Source organism: Rana temporaria, chromosome 4 (assembly GCF_905171775.1).
Source record: "Rana temporaria chromosome 4, aRanTem1.1, whole genome shotgun sequence".
NCBI lineage: Eukaryota > Metazoa > Chordata > Amphibia > Anura > Ranidae > Rana > Rana temporaria.
In genome coordinates this window covers 394,179,392-394,199,524 of record NC_053492.1, presented here as the reverse complement: position 1 = coordinate 394,199,524, position 20,133 = coordinate 394,179,392, and the positions used below count along the sequence as shown (strand labels likewise).

The window sequence follows — 20,133 nt, the reverse complement described above, 5'->3', positions numbered from 1 at the left end:
CATTTAACCACCCAGTTTGTTTTTTGGGTCTCCAAAGCTACTTTTCAGCATGTAAAACATGGATTACTTCTATATACTAGATAAAAAAAAAATAAAAAAAAAATTAGCATCATCTGCGTAGCAGTAGTAACTTGGATTGGTACTTTGCCTGGTGATGGCAAAATGTACTGCAAACAACATTGAGTACCATATAAATCTCATCTGCAATGTAGCAGGTAGAAGAAAGACAGAATATGTTGGTCCAACTGGCACAAAAGGCTTGGTTCACCACTGAGCCAGCCCATCATTAGATGAATATGAAGCTCCATTAAAAAATAGGGTAACAAAACATTGGTATAACGGAAGCAGGCTTGCGACACATATACACCCCCTGGAATGGCATTTAGCGAAAGCTTGCTGGCTTCTATCTTTCCAAAAAAATATCCACTATGGTGAAGGAATTACTAATGGTACCGATTCAGTCTTTTACTGTTTATAAAGCACTTGCTTCTCTATCTCTCAGTGTCACTGCAGTCCACAGAATAATGTAAACTACTGCACTATTACATCGATCAGGAGGCAGCAGAAGAGAACTAATAAGAAAGCCCAGTATTTGCAACATGAATGTCCTGGCAATTATTTGGCAAAGTGTGGTAAGGAGAAAATGGAGGGGGGGGGGGGGGGATAAAATAATGAATATATATTGTATACGGCGGCATAGCAGTATAGTCAGACTGCAGCAATATTTTTTTCTGTTTTTAACTATAACTTAAAGTGGAATGCCACCCAAGAGCATGAAGTTCTCAAACAATACAAGCATGAAGAAGTTGTCTATGCATTTATTATTGCAGTTGTTTGCTCTTTGATACATCCATAGCCATCTTTATGTCTTATTACTTGCTAGTAAGACTTTGACCATCTCTTATTCTGTATCTCCACCCTATTCTACCACTGTGTCTTGTTTACACAATGCCAGGATGTATTTGAACTAAAACTCTTTAGAAAACAGCCAACATGACTTAAATACAGATATGTTCACTGTTTTACCTTTCAAGGCTTTGTAATTTTCTTCAGCCAATCTTGATTTACACCCATTTCCAATACTGCACTGCTAGAAAGGTGACACAGGTGTTCTTGGTTAAGCACTTAATCTTCTTGACTCAGCGATTTAGCTTCCAATGTCACCTGTCTACTTCGAGCCTCCTCACTGGGCAGTCAAACAGCATCACCTCTATTCAGTGAGACCAACAAAGTATCAGAATGATCTACTCAACTAGAAGAGGCATGTGTTGCAGAATTGGTTGGCCAAAGTTAGTGTCTTTTGGCAAGTAAAACAAAATTTTATGTATTTAGCTGTTCAGGGGTTCTACTTTAAATACTCATCCCATTAAGCATTACTTCAGAATGATGTGTAATAAACCTGTACCCCAATTTGCATGTCCAGAGTAATCAGCATATTTTTTTGCACACATAAAACCACAGTGTGACCTGAAGTCCACTAGAAGGTGTTTCTGCAGCTAAACATTCAGACGTATTATGGCACTGCTTCAGCTGTCCCATCAACACACAAACACTGTGAAACAGGCCAAGGCTGGCATAGAAGAGTTTTGTTTTTCTTCAATCAAAGATTCGAATAAATAAAAAAAAATAAAAAACTTGATACCCCCATCCACACATGTGAGCTGGATGGGGGAATTCTCCCTTCTGTGTCCTTGTATTCTGACAGTGGGACTTCCCTGCCATCAGAATACACTGGTCAGTGCTGCTGGCTATAGCCAGTGGCACGGATTGAGTGGGAAAAATCCGACAGGGTAGTTGTAGAGAAGCGATCAGTGGATAGACTTCTATACAACCCAATTTGGCCGCTCCCTGCTGAACCAGCTGAATTTCAATCCATGTAGCTTTAGTTTCAGCGATCGTGAGCATTAAAACTTGAATATGACTCAGACCCTTATTTTTGAATCAAGGAATTATATGGCACTCAGACAAAGACAGTAATTAAAGAGTCCCTATCAAGGTAGAAATATCTGAGCTGTTATTCTGAACTTGGTTTTGAACTACAAGTTCAAGTGCCATCATCCATTCTTCCTTCATTAGCTGGTGAGCCACTAAACTGGAACAATAGGTATATCAGATGTTAGCACATCCTATATGCTCAAACTTTTTTGGTAACACACATAAGCTTGCTATACATATTGAATTTCAGGCGATTCCTACTAAATGGTCTGAAATGCCCTTTGTGGTTGGCCATGTTGGCAACACGTATGATCAACAGATTCAATTTTCCAATTGACGTGTTGAAAGAGTCAGGCGGAAGATTCTTGGCTAAACCGTGCCTGCTTCCAGTCAGAGGATGTCAACTTCTGGATATACCAACAACCGGCGAAGTTGTCGCTATGAATTGGGCCTAAGTGCATGACCAGCTTAAATGGCAAAGAAGGGACACAAGCCTACAAAAACAAAGCACCGACTTCCGATCCTAAAAGATTTGCTGTAAGAGCTGTTACAAGGTAGGCGTGTGTCACAGATAGAACAAACATTTTCGATTAAACAAGCGATTTCAAGAAATTTCTAACAATATGATTTTTAAACAACAATACAAATAGTGTGTTAAATTACTCATAAGCCTGTCCTTACTCTCAGTATGTATTTTCATTACTTATTTCCAAAGTGTAGCTTGAAACAATTTTTCAAGTATTGGCGCTTAATTTCCGATATTAAACATAATCTTCTAAATCCGATTGTATAGTATGTACAGTATGAACGTAGATATGAAGTCCAGTCATACTACATAGGTCTCATTTCAGCAGCTTTATGTCAAACTGCTCAGTGAATGTTCTACTTGGAATTGTTATTGCAACTGGAATTTATTACTTACATCCAGGGTAGGAATATTTACGATCATTTCTTTTGGTTGTACACAAGAAATTACCTTTAGGGCAATTGTAAATGGACACTTCTAGTGCTGCGTCAAAACGATTGTGGACTGCCATGTCATAACATGAGATCCATTAGCACACTGTCAGGCCAACAAGTTAGAAGATCATTCTCTTCTTACTTCTAAGCAGCATCTTTGAATGGCATGTATCATACCAGCGAGATACTTTGTGGTGCACTCCCCTGTCACATATTGTATTTACAATATTACAAATATGTCACAGAGCTAGGGAAGGCATGTGTTGAAAGCACAGTGTTTTTTTTTCATTTCTTTTAAACAGGGTCTAACTAAAAATCATAGTCTATCATAGTCCTAAGAGGTCACTTAACAGGTTGTAAAAAAGTAAGCACTTGCAGATTTCCTAAGCGAAACACCTAGTCAGATCAGCAAGCTGTTCAAATACACAATATGAGTAAATATGTTGCAAGAACAAGCATTTAAAGTGTATGTCCAAGCATTATCTAAGTTATGCACCAAACACCCTCTCCCCTTCTAGAGAATGTCCAAGCATTATTTTTTCTCTAATAGCTCAGAACGTATTGCTTTAGTAATAAACAGTCTTTGTTGCTCTCTCTGACATCATCGGCATGCCTGTCATTTCTGTCATTGCTAAAAGGTGAGATGTAGGCACACCCCCAGAACTACATCTTCCAAGAGCCTATTCTCCACATACTATGTGTGGACAGGCTCTCTTGGTAGTCAATCTACAAAAACAAACAAACAGGAAGGGGCAAGCACCTAGTGCATTACCAAAATGATTTAGTGAATGGAAATAGATAGAAATTAGTACACACGATCCCGATTTCCGACAAGAAAACCAGGGTTTTTTTCAGCAGGAAAACGGCTGAAAATTTGTCTTGCATACATACACGGTCACACTAATCTTGGCTGAAATTCCAAACGTCAAGAACGCGGTGACATACAATGTGTACGACGAGCATAGATCAATGAAGTTCAATAGGCAGTTTGGTTCTTCTGCTTGATTCTGAGCATGCACGTTTTTTTTGCACGTCGTAATTGCATACAGACAAACACGATTTGCGATAGGAATTTTTCCTGTCACGAAAATTGAGATCCTGCTCTCAATCTTTTCTTGGAAGGAAAACTGAGAGAAAAAGTGATGGAGCATACACACGTTCGGTTTTCCTGACAAAAACCTCACATCGCACTTTTCCAGTCACGAAAACCGGTTATGTGTACGAGGCATTAGAGTGCAACTAATAAAAACCCATAGGCCACAAGGTGCCATACAGTGTAGGGTATACATAATCTAACTGCATCCCGCTGTAGTGCCAAGCTCACATGTTTTGGGGGGGCGCACTGGCCATATGCTAGAGATTTTAGCCCAGTACCAATGGCAGAGTGGTTATCGATGGGTCTCATTGGATGTGGCCTCTTTATATACTTCTATCCAACATCAATTTGGATTGCAGGGTGTACAAAACTTTATAGCACGTGAAAAGCATCTTCATCGCAACCAGGTGTCTTTCATTAGTTGTACCATTGAATACACCCTTACACGTAGTTATTTTGTGTTTCAGGATGAGGCTGGGTTCACACCGCAGCACGCTCAGGCTCACAGCAGTAGTCCAGTGTGTCTCCATTCACAGTTTCAGGTCAGATTACAGCCCGAATTCTTGGCTGAATTCGGACCTGAAATGGACGAAAAGACGCACAGGACTCCTGTGCAATTCACACCGGAACCGCTGCGGAGATGTGTGAACCGGCTCCAATCTCCTGCTATGCAAATTGAATGTAAGGAAATTTGCATTCAATTTGCATAGGTGTGAACCCAGCCTCAGTATTACAGACAGACAAGGGGCACTGCCATGGGGGGGGATTATGATGAGCAGAGTGACCTACTAAAGGAAAATGTTTCTGGAGAAGGGCTATGATCAGGATCTCAGTGAGAAGACATACAAGTATTAGCACTTCTACACCGATGCAGCGGGAGACGTGTACCCTAACCGTGAGGGAACTCGGGCCAGTAGTAGACCCACAAATACCAACACGTAATCAGATATCATTTTCAGTATTCGGTATAACAGTAAAGCATTTGCCATTAAGAGTTATCAAGAAGTATTGGGGCATCCTTCATCACGGTTCCTGCCTTGAATGCCATTCCTAAACACCCCAATCTCATCTTTCATAGACCCAAAAATTTGAGGGGCCTTATAGCACCTAGTAAGGTCCGGACTCAGAACACCATGTACGCCCCCAGCTGGAGGTGCCTGTTCGACCAAAAGGGCAGCTTCGGGTGTGGTGTCCCCAAGTGTGCAGCAAGTCAATACATGTGGCACAGGAAGAGGACAGTTACAGGGAATGGTGGTCAGATCCACGCAATTCATCAACTGTGGATCACAATTTGTGGTCTACTGCCTCTTGCTCTACGTATGCCGCACAACACGTACCCTACGGATTCAGTTTAGGGAGCACAAGAGGAATATCCTTAAAGGCTTAGATAAGCATTCAGTCCCTCTCCATTTTTTGGAGAGGCACAAGAAGGATCCCTCCAGCCTTAGGGTATTTAGGTTGGAGGCCATTGGGGAGGACATGGATTGAGGTAGACGTTTTCAATTGTGCATAAGGGAAACCTCCTGGATACATTGGCTAGAAACTTTGACCCCTAAAAATTTAAATATAGGTTTGGATGTTCAGACTCCCATGTAATCCGGCAAGTTTATTGCCCCTTGTACTGGTCTGCCTATTTTAATCACTTCCAATGTTCTGTGTACATACCCCTTTCAAGTGGTCTCTTTTGCAGCACTCTGCCTCTTAGGGTTTGTTTTTTCCTTGCGTTTGTGTTTTTTTTGTAAGGAGTAAGATCTACATTTTAGCCTGGGTTGTCACTTTGGAATTGGAATGTTTATTAAAGCCCATACACCGATTTATTTTTATACCGGTGATTTCTATATAGAAATTTTCCATATAGCAATTTTTAGATTAATTATTTTTTATATCCGTTATGATTATTGTAATATTATACTGTATGCAATAACCCAATATAGTTAAGTATTGGACATGCTCAGTTTTTGGTACTTTGTGGCGCTGCAGTGTGTTCATTCTTGCATAGCCATTCTTTATTTTTGTTCTTAACCCATCATTTTGACTTAAATCCTTAACTGTGCCTTTACTGTAGGTGGGACACTGTTGCACTCTGCCTTGTGGGACAATATATATTTTCTAGCTGAAGATACCAAATAGGGAACAGTAAAGACTTCCAAGTGTTCCACTGAACAATATGGACAAGGTAGTATACTGACAGTGGATGTACATGTGATATGTGGCAAATATCAATATTACAGGAAGGCAATTTAAAGCTTGTGAAGGCGATACACAACTAATCAAACCTTGGGAAATGTGGCTTAAAGCGGATGTGCCATGGGAAAAAAATATTAAAAGCCAGCAGATACAAATACTGCAGCTGCTGACTTTTAATATTAGGACACTTACCTGTCCTGGAGTCCAGCGCCGAACGCAGCAGAGGACGAGCGATCGCTCGTCTCTCTGCTGCTCCCCCCGCCATCCACGCTGAGGGAACCAGGAAGTGAAGCGCTGCGGCTTCACTGCCCGGTTCCCTACGGCGCATGCCCGAGTCGCGCTGCGCCCGCCGATTGGCTCACACGCTGTGTGCTGGGAGCCGAGTGTTCCCAGCACACAACGGGCGACAGACGGGAAGTCAGAAAAACCCGTCTTTTTGCCCGTAGCGTGTGGCCGGAAGTGGGTGCAAATACCTGTCTTTAGACAGGTATCTGCACCCCCCTCCCCCCTGAAAGGTGTCAAATGTAAACGCATCTCCTAGCCATGCAATGGTTATATACAGTGCCTTGACAAAGTATTCATACCCCAACGTAAATGTATTTTATTGGGATTTAATGTGATAGACTAACACAAAGTGGCACATAATTATGATGGGGAAGGAAAATGATAAATAGTTTTCCATTTTTTTTACAAATAAAATGAAAAGTGTGGTGTGCATTTGTATTCAGCACCCCTTACTCTGATCCTCCTAACTAAAATCTAGTGGAACCAATTGCATTATCTAATTAGTAAACAGAGTTCACTGGTGTGTTATTTCATCTCAGTATAAATACAGATGTTCTGTGAAGCCCTCAGGGGTTTGTTAGAGAATCCTAGTGAACAAAGAGCATCATGAAGGCCAAGGAACACACCAGACAGGTCAGGGATAAAGTTGTGGAAAAGTTTAAAGCAGGGTTAAATTATAAAAAGATATCCCATGCTTTGAACATCTCACGGAGCACTGGTTAATCCATAATCAGAAAATGGAAAGGGTATGGCACAACTGCAAACGTACCAAGACATGGCCATCCACCTAAATAGACAGGCCGGGCAAGGAGAGCATTAATCAGAGAAGCAGCTAAGTTGCCCATTGTAATTCTGGTAGAGCTTCAGAGATCCACAGCTTAGGTGGGCAAATCTGTCCACAGGACACTATTAGTGTGGCCTAATCTGGCCTTTATGGAAGAGTGGCAAGAAGAAAGCCATTGTTGAAAGAAAGCCATAAGAAGTCCTGTTTACAGTTTGCGCGAAGTCATGTGGGGACACCGCAAACATGTGTCAGAAGGTGCTCTGGTCAGATGATACCAACATTTAACTTTTTGGCCTAAAAGCAAATGCTGTGTGTGGTGGAAAACTAACACTGCACATCACCCTGAACACACCATCCCCAACAGGAAACATGGCGGTGGCAGCATTATGTTGTGATGATGCTTTTCTTCAGCAGGGACAGGGAAGCTGGTCAGAGTGGATGTGAAGATGGATGGAGCCAAATACAAGGCAATCTTAGAAGAAAACCTGTTTGAATCTGCAAAATACTTGACTGGGGTGGATGTTCAACTTCCAGCAGGACAATGACCCTAAACATGCAGCCAGAGCTACAATGGAATGGTTTAGAGCAAAGCATATTCATGTGTTAGAATGGCCCAGTCAAAGTCCAGACCTAAATCCAATTGGGATTCTGTAGCCTTGAAAATTTCTGTTCAGAGATGTTCTCCATCCAATCTGACAGAGCTTTAGCCAATTTGCAAAAACGAATGGGCAAAAATGTCACTCTCTAGATGTGCAAAGGTGGTAGAGACATACCCATAGACATACCCAAAAGAGACTTGCAGCTGTAATTGCAGCGTAAGGTGGTTCTACAAAGTATTGGTGGGCTGAATACAAATGCACGCCACACTTTTCAGATATTTATATGTAAAAAAAAAAATGAACCATTTATCATGTTCTTTCCACTTAACAATTATGTGCCACTTTGTGTTGGCCCACCACATAAAATCCCAAGCACAGTGGTGTAGTGGTTAGCACTTTCACTTAGCAGCAAAATGGTCGCTGGTTCGAATCCCGACCACGACACAATCTTCCTGGAGTTTGCATGTTCTCCCTGTGTCTGCGTGGGCTTCCTACGGGTACTCCGGTTTCCTCTCACACTCCGAAGACATGCAGGTAGGTTAATTGGATCCTGTCCAAATTGGCCCAGTATATATGTATATATACGACTGTGTGTCCCAAGCGTGTCGAGATCCTATGGAGCAAATGACCGCACCAGCCAGGAAGACACTGGCTGCAAAAAGCGCCTAGAGGTGATTTAGTTTGCATGTGTAGGGCTATACAAGTCATTCATTCAATAAAATAAATATATGCTTTTGGTTGTGACATGACAAAATATGGAAAATTTTAAAGGGGTATGAATACTTTTTCAAGGCACTGTACAGATAGAGGGAGACCAAAGTGATAGGCAGAGCCTGTTTTCCACCTTAAAATATACTGAGATTAGAATACAAATTGTGTTTATCAATCCAATCATACTCCTTTCAACATTACAGTTACTACAAGTGAGTATTTTTGGGTGTGTTCTTCAATCATAGTCAGATCTGCTTAAAGTGATTGAACAGTTTAATTATTATTATTTTTTTTTTTAATAACATGTATACAGGCAGTCCCCGAGTTATGAACGGGTTAGGGACTGTAGGTTTGTTCTTAAGTCGAATATGTTCGTAAGTCAGAACAGCATGCGCAGAAGGGCAGATACGTTGTTTTCCAATGTTTCATCGAATGTGCCCACCATCGAAAGTGGCCGCGCATGCGCGGAATGGCAGATATGTCTTTTTCTGATGTTCGGTAAATGTATCCTGCGTCGAAAGGTCCTGTCGAATGTGCCCGCCATTAAAAAGGTTCCGTCGAATGTGCCCACCATCAAAAAAGGTTCCCTCGAATGTGCCCGCCGTCGAAAGTGGCCACGCAGCCTCCCGTTCACAAGTAGGAGTCATTTGCAAGTTGGATATTCGTAACTCGGGGACTCCCTGGACTTGCCTGCTCTGTGCAATGGAAACCTCCTCTTTTCGAGTTCCCTGCCGGCGCACCTGGCCCCTCCCTTCTGTCCAGGGCCCCAATGGGAAGTCTCTTCCTAGGGGGCACTCCTGCGTGCTCGCCCCCGAGCAGGACTCGGCCCGCCCCCCACTCCCTCGTCACTTGCTTTGATTGACAGCACTGGGAGCCGATGGCTCCCCATGTTCCAGAAAAGCCAGTGAGACCCGGAAGTGAGGGGAGAGAAGAGCTGCAGACGTGCACAGTGCTGGATCGAATGAGGACTCCGATAAGTAAAAAGGGGGGGGTGAGGGGGAATGCTGACACTTAATGCATTCTTTGCATGAAGGTAAAAAAATGTGTAGGCTTTACAACCATTTAATTAATGTCATCCTACAACCTGGGTTATCTATGCACTCTTATTGAATAAATACAGTAAAATAACTGTAAAATGAAAAATGTGATTTTCTTAGTGCATCAGACCTGCATTTATAGCAGAAGCACTTGAGAGAAAATATGTAAAACATGCAACAGTTATTACTTTGAAGTAGGCTGCTGCTTTTTTCTTAAAACTTAATACCTGAAAGGATATGATAATGTTAGTCACTTAACCATCATAAAAGCCCTCATCCTAAGTACCAGTATTTCCATATTTTTTTTTTTTTTAATAATTTCCACATATTCCTAGAATGTGATCGCGTGTGCTTGAGGACACTTAAAATTAATAGTGTAATTTTCATATGTCTGCAAAGTTGCTTTTCTTTCTTTACCTTTTCTTTACCACTGGCATAAATTTGCTTATAATCACTTTCATTCTGTTCATTTGAATATATTACAGGTACATAGAGAGAATCTGTTTGCAACTGGCAAAGAAAACACAGCTTAAAAAGGGAATACTCTAGTTTAAGTGGTCTGCACATAAATTTGCAGGAAGAATTCTATGAATCCTTTTGAAATCACCTGGATTTCATGATTTGATTGATCTCAGGTCACAATACAGACAGACTTGTTGAATCCATTCACACTATTTATTGGTGGAAAAGACACAAATAAATGCAGCTCTGTCTTCAATAATAAATAAATTATTATTTTTTTTAAATGCAAGGAGTGCATGTAAATACACTTGTTTTTTTATCAGCCTTTTGCAGTCCCTGAACAACAGAGCCCAGACTGGGAGAAAGAGCAAAGCAAGGAGCAAAACAAGGACCCAATTAGTAGTGCTAACGGGGAACATGTTGATAGAAAGAAGAAGAGACTAGAGTGACAGATAGACAAGATAAATAAGTATGTGGCTTCTCCTCTCACTGTCCAGTCACAGGCTAGGGAAGGCTTGAAAGGTGTTATTAACCACTAGCTTACCGCCCACCTTCATATGACGGCGGGACCATAAGCCTCTCGTTCTGGGAAGATTTCATGACGTCTTTACCTTCCCGAGCCACTAGGGGGTGCGCGACACTGGGGCGGCCGAGATGTCCTCCATGCACCCGCTATTGGCCAGTAACTGAGCAGCCCCCTAGTGTTAACCCCTTCCCTACCAGTCACATTTACACAGTAATCAGTGCATATTTTAACCAGTTCCCGACCCCCGCATGTACATATACGTCCACAATATGGCACGTACAGGCACATGGGCGTACATGTACATCCTCGCCTATTAGCGGGTGGGGGGTCCGATCGGGACCCCCCCCGCTACATGCGGAGGTCGGGTCCGCTCGGGGAGCGATCCGGGACCACGGCGCGGCTATTTGTTTATAGCCGCTCCGTCGCGATCGCTCCCCGGAGCTGAAGAACGGGGAGAGCCGTGTGTAAACACGGCTTCCCCGTGCTTCACTGTGTCGGAGCATCGATCGCGTCATTCCCTTTATAGGGAAGACACGATCGATGACGTCATTCCTACAGCCACACCCCCCTACAGTTGTAAACACATACTAGGTGCACCCTAACTCCTACAGCGCCACCTGTGGTTAACTCCCAAACTGCAACTGTCATTTTCACAATAAAGAATGCAATTTAAATGCATTTTTTGCTGTGAAAATGACAATGGTCCCAAAAATGTGTCAAAATTGTCCGAAGTGTCCGCCATAATGTCGCAGTCACGAAAAAAATTGCTGATCGCCGCCATTAGTAGTAAAAAAAAAAAAATTAATAAAAATGCAATAAAACTATCCCCTATTTTGTAAACGCTATAAATTTTGCGCAAACCAATCGATAAACGCTTATTGCGATTTTTTTTACTAAAAATAGGTAGAAGAATACGTATCGGCCTAAACTGAGGAAAAAAAATGTTTTTATATATGTTTTTGGGGGATATTTATTACAGCAAAAAGTAAAAAATATTGCATTTTTTTCAAAATTGTCGCTCTATTTTTGTTTATAGCGCAAAAACTAAAAACCGCAGATGTGATCAAATACCACCAAAAGAAAGCTCTATTTGTGGGGAAAAAAGGACGCCAATTTTGTTTGGGAGCCACGTCGCACGACCGCGCAATTGTCTGTTAAAGCGACGCAGTCCCGAACTGTAAAAACACCTTGGGTCTTTAGGCTGCATATTGGTCCGGGGCTTAACTGGTTAAAAAAATAATAAATTCTTCATCAGTTTAGGCTGATATATATTCTTCCACATACTTTTGGTAAAAAAAAAAATCGTAATAAGTGTATATTGATTGGTTTGCGCAAAAGTTATAGCGTCTACAAAATAGGGGATAGATTTATGTAATTTTTTTTCTTTTTTACTAGTAATGGCGAACTGCGATTTTTATCAGGACTGCGACATTGCGGCGGACAGATCGGACACTTTTGACACTATTTTGGGACCGTCGACATTTATACAGTGTTCAGAGCTAAAAATAGCCACTGATTACTGTATAAATGTCACTGGCAAAGAAGGGGTTAACACTAGGTGGCGATCAAGGGGTTAACTGTGTTCCCTAGGGTGTGTTCTAACTGTAGGGGGGATGGGACTGACTGGGGGAGGAGACCGATCAGTGTTCCTACTTAGTCTGAACACACAATCTGTCTTCTCTTCCCTGAGAGAACCGGGATTTGTGCCTTTACACACACACAGCCCCGTTCTTGTTCTGTCACAAGCAATCGCGGGTGCCCGGCGGACATCGCGCATCGGCTCCAGGGACACGTGGCAGGCGCCTGCTATGATGTCTTAAAGGAGTGACATATAGCTACGGCAATTTGCGTAGCTGTGCCAACCTGCCACAGTATAACTGCGGAGTCTGGTCAGCTAGCGGTTAAAGGAACAGGATCCATTTTTTTTGGGGGGGGGGGGGTTAACAAACGTTTTAAAGCCTACATCTATTGAGCAAAGCACAATTGTAATTTAACATTTGAAATGTTAGTACCTTGCAACCCAAATAAAATACAACTTGCCTGCTCTTTGAACAGAATAATACGTTTCAGCTGTGCTAACATAAGTACAAAAAGGTTACTGTGATCATCAATTATTAAAATCTAATTACTTAAGCAAGCTAAAACAGTTTGCCATTAGGACACGGCCAGGTCTAACCCCTACCCATTTCCTCACCTCTAAGATCTTTATTGTGCCCTGAACAATCTCTTCTCTCAAAGACTTCTGCCAAGATCTGCTTATTCAGTTCATGCTTGGCCTGGGAGACATTAGGAAAAGAGGCTTTGCCACAAATGATGGACACAAAGGAGAACTAAAATAAAAGCACAGTTATCCTTTTGGTACCGTAAAAAATAAATAAAAAAATCAATACCTAAAAAAATAAAAAATAAATGTCTTTGTAATTAAAAAAAAACTTTTCCATGCTAGGTAAATATTTTAGGTTTACTGGTCTAATGCTCCACTGAAAGTGTAAAATAAAAGAATTCCTATTAGTATACCTGAATGTAGAAGGATGCACATTTATATATTCAAGACCTTATACACAAAAGGAACATTTTCTTTTTTCCTTTCTACGGCAAAATTATAAAAAGCCTAAATGACACTCCTTTAAGCAAAGCCATCTTTTGACACATCCATTTCAATGAATAATCATAGCTAGTACTGTTTGCCGTTAATGATGGCAAAAGGATAGTGTCATTTACAACAATCCTCTTTTCAGGCCTTCATACTTTAGGGCATCTCGGGTTGCGCGGGCCCATTAGTCATTTTCAGTCTACATATGCATCACGGTGATGTATGGCCAGAATGCGTGGGCAATTATTCTTGAGGGGGCCACTAATACTCCTACAGTGACAAAGCTGCTAAACATTTAATGAATAACAAATTATCCCGTTAATTAAAATAAAATCTACAACTCCAATAAATGAATGCTTTAAAACTTGTCATTGAGAAGCACTTTGCATTTATTTGACTAGCACGGGAACAGAAACAGCGGTAGAAGAATCGCCCCTGGTGCTGATTTCTTACCACTCTAAATGTCTCCTCTGAGCCAGAGTACACTAGCTGTTTCTGATCATGCTGTGAGACACCTGCACTGGCTAGTAGACTTGTCATGACGCACAAAACCCTACCATCTTCAGCTTGACATTGTGCAAGTTATAATTATTCATCCAAATGAAAATGTCACTGCACCAGCAGCAGACCTCTCATCAGAGCAAAAGAAAAATACATCAAAACATTATCAACCCAGCAGGAAGACAGGGGCCATAAGGAAAATTACCCATTTTTAATATGGATGCCAGAAGCGGCATCTATTATTTTTTTTACTTTAGGGAGGGAAAGAGATCCTCCAAGGTCTGGAGTCCAGCAGCATTAACAAAACCATGATGCACATAAAAGAGTGGACATAAACAGAAAAGGGAAAAATAAAATAAATCACACCATGTCTCTCTTTCTTTTTTTTTACATTTTAAAATACGGATCTGATTGTAATCTGCAAGATTGATATTTTACCGTGCCAATGAAGAGTTTGCTTCACCGAAAACAAAAAAGTCAAAAGAGATTTTGCAGCGTGAAAGAAAGACAGCATGCTGTTCATTTTAAAAAAAGGAAAGTTGCACATTAGAGTTCCTTTATTATAAAAAGCAGGATATTGTTTTTAAAGTGATTGTACAGGTTAGTTTTAAAAAATAAAAAATGAATAACAAACTTAACTCCTCTGTGCACAGAGCGGCCCCGATCCACATTTTCTGGGGGCCCCCCTGGTGGCACTCCTGGCACCTCCTCATCGAGTGCCCCCACAGAGAGCCGCATTCAAAGGGGGCACTCGTGCAGGCGCGCTTCTGAGTCCAGCTGCTGCGTCCATTGACGCAGATAGCAGGACTCGGCCCTGCCCCGGCTTCCGTGTCACTGGATTTGATTGACAGCTCCTGCTGCTTTCAATCTATCCAATGAGGACCTGAGACAGCGGCTGGAGCTGCTGGGCTCCTTCCTGTTGCTGGAACGATCGGGTTCAAGTAAAAAGGGAGGCTCTGGGGGGCAGCTGCACCCCCAGAAGGTTTTTCACCTTTGCATAGAATGCATTAAGGTGAAAAAACTTGAGACTTTACAACTCCTTTAGCCACTTGCCGACCGCCGCACGTCGATATACGTCAGCAGAATGACAGCGGTGGGCGAATGGGCTAGTGCTAGTGAACACGCACACGCCCGCCACATACTCCGTGACTCTTCCACAGCAGCTTCCATGCATTGCTCTGCATCAGGAAACCACTTATGTACCCTCTTGACCCCTCCGTGCCCCCTCCTGACCCCAGTACCATGCCCTCCTGACCTCTGTGTGCTCTCCTGACTCCCAGTACCCAGCCCTCGTGACCACCCAGTATTGTGCCCATGTGAACCCTCCAGACCCCCCCTGTACTATTCCCTCCAGACCCCTCTGTAGTGTGCCTTCCTGAACCCCCCCCAAGTAAAATTCCCTCTACACCACCCCTGTAGTGTGCCCTCCTGATCCTCCAGGACTGTGCCTTCTTAAACACCAGTACCATTCCCTCCTGATCCTCCAGTACCATGCCCTCCTGAGCTCCCAGTACTGTGTCCTCCTGGTCCTTTAGTATTGTGCCTCCTGACCTGCCCTGTATGTGCAGACCACGTGATTCCAAAGGAATGTAAAATACAATTTAAAAAGAGCTGACAAGAAGCAAAAGAGTTGTGCATTGATGACCTTCGCATCACTACTGTGTGGATGTCAGAGGGAGAAAACAGAGATGTGGGTGAGTAAGATCGATACTCCTGCAAGAGTTGGTTTCCCTGCAGAGTTCACATGAATATTTCTTAAGATCAGAGCAACATTTGGCTGCACGAGCAGCAAGAAAAGGTATTTACAGTCTTCTTTTACAGGCGTTTATGACTTGATTTAAAACATTTAACATACCGACAAGGTCACTTTAAAGTCAGGTGTGCGATCAGCCATACCATTATGACTATCCACCAAATCCCATCTAGGCATGGGCTCCACTAGACCTCTGAAGGTATGCTGTGGTATATGGCACTTTCGAGGTGAGGTCACCATGGATCAAACTTGTTTTTCAAGCACATTCCACAGATGCACGATTGAATTGAGATCTGGAGAATTTGGAAGCCAAGTCAACACATAAAACTCAATGGTTCCCCAAACCATTCCTGAATTCATCAGACCAGGCCACCATCTTCCATTGCTACGTGATCCAGTTCTGATGCTCGCGTGCCCATTGTAGGTGCTTTTGGCTGCGGCCATGGATCAGCAGGAGAACCTTGACATAATCTGCAGCTACACAGCCCCATAGCCAAGAAACCTCAATGCACCATTCTGACACCTTTCTAACTGAACCAGCATTAACTTTTTCAGCAATACAGCTACAGTAGCTCTTCTATTGGATCAGGTAACACCCATGACCCTTTCAGCAGTTTTCCTTGTTTGGATCACTTTTGGTAGGTCCTAACCACTGCAGACGGGAAACATCCAACAAGAGCAGCAGTTTTGTACATGTTCTGACATCTAGCCATTGCAATATGGCCCTTGTCAAAGTCTCTTGCCCATTTGTTCTGCTTTCAATCCATAGACATTAGGGGCAACATGTTGCTGCTTAACATATCCCACCCACTTTCAGATGCCATTGTAACAAGAGAATCAATGTTATTCGCTTTACCTGTCAGTGGTCAAAATGTTAATGGCTGATTAGTGTATACACACACATACACACACTGGTCAGCGACACAAATTATTGAAGCCAAAACATCAGTGTGACAGCCAGGAAAATAATGTGACCCTGCCAAAAAACCTTTTTAACCCTCCCAGAGCATTGCAGCTTTGCCGCAAAATGTATTTCCCTCAGCCACTAATTGACAGGCCAGCAGTTCTCTGCTCGGGAAGCTGTGAGAGCCGCACAATCTTTGGTGTTAGATCTCTCAGATCTCAGTGTTAGAGGTGCCAGGAGATCATCCGGCTACCCAAGTATTATCCTTAAAAAAAAAAAAACACTCTATACATTTTTTAAATTACTTGTACTTCAACTGTTGTATACCACTGTCGAGCCGGTTTATCCAATACTTCCTATAGGAATGATCTCTCCTTCAATGTGATAATAAAACCCTATTTATAGGGGGTTGTAAAGGTACAATTTTTTTTTCCTAAATAGCTTCCTTTACCTTAGTGCAGTCCTCCTTCACTTACCTCATCCTTCCATTTTTCTTTTAAATGTCCTTATTTCTTCTGAGAAATCCTCACTTTCTGTTTTTCTGTCTGTAACTCCACACAGTAATGCAAGGCTTTCTCCCTGGTGTGGAGTGTCATGCTTGCCCCTCCCTTGGACTACAGGAGAGTCAGGATGCTCTCTATGTTGCAGATAGAGAAAGAAGCTGTGTGTTAGAGGGCATACTGAGTTTCCTGTAGTCCAAGAGAGCAGGCGAGCACGACACTCCACACCATTTTGGCGAGGGATCCTCAGCGCACAAGCCGCACTGCAAGTCGGATCATCATGATCCGGCTCGTGGTGCAATTTCTATTCAAATCAATGGGTTCTCATTAGGGAACCATTGATTTTGGATAGAGGCAGAAAAACTCTGCTAAAATGTGCATTAACGCCAAAGCAAAAAGCTACTAAAAGCACGATTTTACAGCCGCTTTTTCCTGACTTTGGTAGTGGCTTTGCTCCTCGTTTTTTCTAACGCCCTGTGTGTAAATGCTATGGATTGAGGCAAACGCACACTAAAATAAAAAATAAACAAAGCATATCCTCATACCCACTTATGTGTGCCTGTGTATTGTCGCATCCAGTTGCGGGGCAGGTCATGACTGGAATGGTAGGAGATCCAACCTTTCCAACAGCTCCTGCAGGGGTATTGCTATATTCACATTTTAGGAAGGCAGTCAGCAATGACAGGTTAGCCTTCAGACCGTTGTCCTCTGGTTAACCTATTGTGTGTACGAGGCTTTACAGTAGGGCAAGTACAGCTTGTTCAGTAGGGTAAAGAACCAGTGCAGTTACCTAAACAAATCCATATCAAACTGTTTATCTTTGCTTTTACTATGGCAAATAGCAATCTTGATAATAGCCAAGGCCCCATACACACTATTAGATTTTCTGCAGATGTTTGTCTTTAGATTTGCCAAAACCATATAATATGAGGTCAAACCTTAATGCCGCGTACACACGACCGTTTTTCATGACGTAAAAAAATCCATTTTTGAAATTGGTCATTAAAAACAATCGTGTGTAGGCTCCAGAGCATTTTTCTCGACGTGAAAAATAGGCATTCAAAATTTAGAACATGCTCAAAATTTTTGCATCGTGCTCAGAAGCAAGTTATGAGACAGGAGGACTCGTTCTGGTAAAACTAGCGTTTGTAATGGAGATAGCACATTCGTCACGCTGTAACAGACTGAAAAGCACAAAGCCTGAAAAGCGTGAATCGTCTCTCACCCAACTTTTACTACCACAAAATCAGCAAAAGCAACCCAAAGGGTGGCGCCATCTGAATGGAACTTCCCCTTTATAGTGCCGTCATACGTGCTGTACGTCACAGCGCTTTGCTCAAGCATTTTTTTTTTCCCGATCGTGTGTATGCAAGGCGGGCTTGATAAGAATCACGACGAAAAAAACGTTGTTTTTTCTAGGACATTAAAAATGGTCGTGTGTACGCGGATTAAGAGTTTCACTTTGTATGCAGTCAGGCAGGCCCTTGCACTACATGGTTTTGGTAAATCTGAAGACAAAAATCTGCAGAAAATCCATTAGTGTGTATGGGGTCTTAGGGTTACTGCAACCTACAAACTACTGCTGCTCACTGGGCTGCTTTACAGGATAAGCACAACAGAGTTGAATTGGTTATTGAAAGCATTAAAGTCCTCAGGAATTTAACAGTTTTTAACCACTTGCTTACTGGGCACATATACCCCCTTTCCTGCCCAGGCGAAATTTCAGCTTTCAGCACTGCAACGCTTTAAATTAAAATTGCGTGGTCTTGCGACGTGCCTTCCAAACAAAATTGACGTCCTTTTTTTCCCACAAATAGAGCTTTCTTTTGGTGGTATTTGATCACCTCTGCGGTTTTTATTTTTTGCGCTATAAACAAAAAAAGAGCGACAATTTTGAAAAATAAATATCCCATTTTTTTTTTTAAAAACTTTTTTTTCTCAATTTAGGCCGATACGTATTCTACTTTTTTTTTACCAAAAATATATCGCAATAAGCATATAGTGATTGGTTTGCGCAAAAGTTATAGTGACTACAAAATAGGGGATAGAATTCTGACATTTTTTGTATTATTTTTTTTTTACTAGTAATACGGCGATCTGCAAATTTTGTCAGGACTGCGATATTGCGGCAGACACATCGGACACTTTTGACACATTTTTGGGACCATTCACATTTATACAGCGATCAGTGCTATAAAAATGCATTGATTACTGTATAAATGTGACTGGCAGGGAAGGGGTTAACACTAGGGGGGGCGAGGAAGGGGTTAAATGTGTATTCTGGGTGTGTTCTGTGTGTGGTGGGGGGTGACTGGGGGAGGTGACCGATGCGGTGTCCCTATGTACAAGGGAAACAGCATCGGTCTCCTCTCCCTGACAGGACGTGGAGCTCTGTGTTTACACACAGAGCTCCACGTGCCTGGCTCTGTCATTGCCGATCGCGGGTACCTAGCGGACATCGCGGCCGCCGGGCACGCGCATCGGCATCTCGGGGACACGCCGGGTGCGCGCGTGCCGCCCAGTGGCCGGAGGACCAGAGGACGTCATATGATGTCCTCCTGGATTTATAGAGCCATCATGAGGCGTCTTGACTATGGCCCGGGGCTCAAGTAGTTAAAGCATCAATATATTTCATAGTTCAGTTCTGTATTTATTTGGACCAAGGGAACTACTTCTCGCAAAGCCTAATGACAAATATCTAGGTACTACAAAATGTTTGCCAGCAATAAATAGAAGTCCTGCTGCAGACCTTGAAACTGTTTCCAGCAACAACTAAGCCCCCCAAAAAAAAAATATATATATAAATACATATACAATGCAGAAGGATCTTTACCTGGGGTGTCCATGAGACTGAAAACGGTACTGGCAAGTCAATACAGCAGTCTGGAGCTTTGTATGGATACTGAAACAAATGGCAGAAGTTGTACACATTACAAGAGAACAAGGCAGAATGAAGTGCATTTCATAGTATTTCAATACTAATACTAAGAGAGGTGGTTAGGAACATTTAGACATAATTTATCTCAGGTAGGTTTAGTTTAGACAGCATTTCACGCCCTATTTTCCGCAAAGAGCCAAAAGCTCTGGAAGAAGTTATCTTGCTCAGACACTACCCACTTTGAATTGGTTAACTGGGGAGTATATTTAATAAGCATGTATGGTTTTTCACAGCAATAACAAAGGAGATCTGGTACTTTAAAGCAGATCTCCAAAATAAACAAATATTGTCTAAATACCAGATGCAAGTGTATTTTTGGTATGCTTTGTGCATTTCTTTCAGTACTGTACAGTAATCCAGCA

The 20,133-nt window shown here is 42.3% G+C and overlaps 1 protein-coding gene across 3 annotated transcripts in view; it reads right to left on the bottom strand.

Moving 5' to 3' along the window:
* Positions 1-20,133, bottom strand: part of FANCL (FA complementation group L) — a 126,419-nt gene that overhangs the window by 50,744 nt on the left and 55,542 nt on the right. For all 3 annotated transcript variants that reach the window (XM_040351149.1, XM_040351151.1, XM_040351152.1), the window contains one exon: positions 19,667-19,735. In XM_040351149.1, the coding sequence (XP_040207083.1) occupies positions 19,667-19,735 (69 nt within the window). The remainder of the gene's footprint in view (positions 1-19,666; positions 19,736-20,133) is intronic.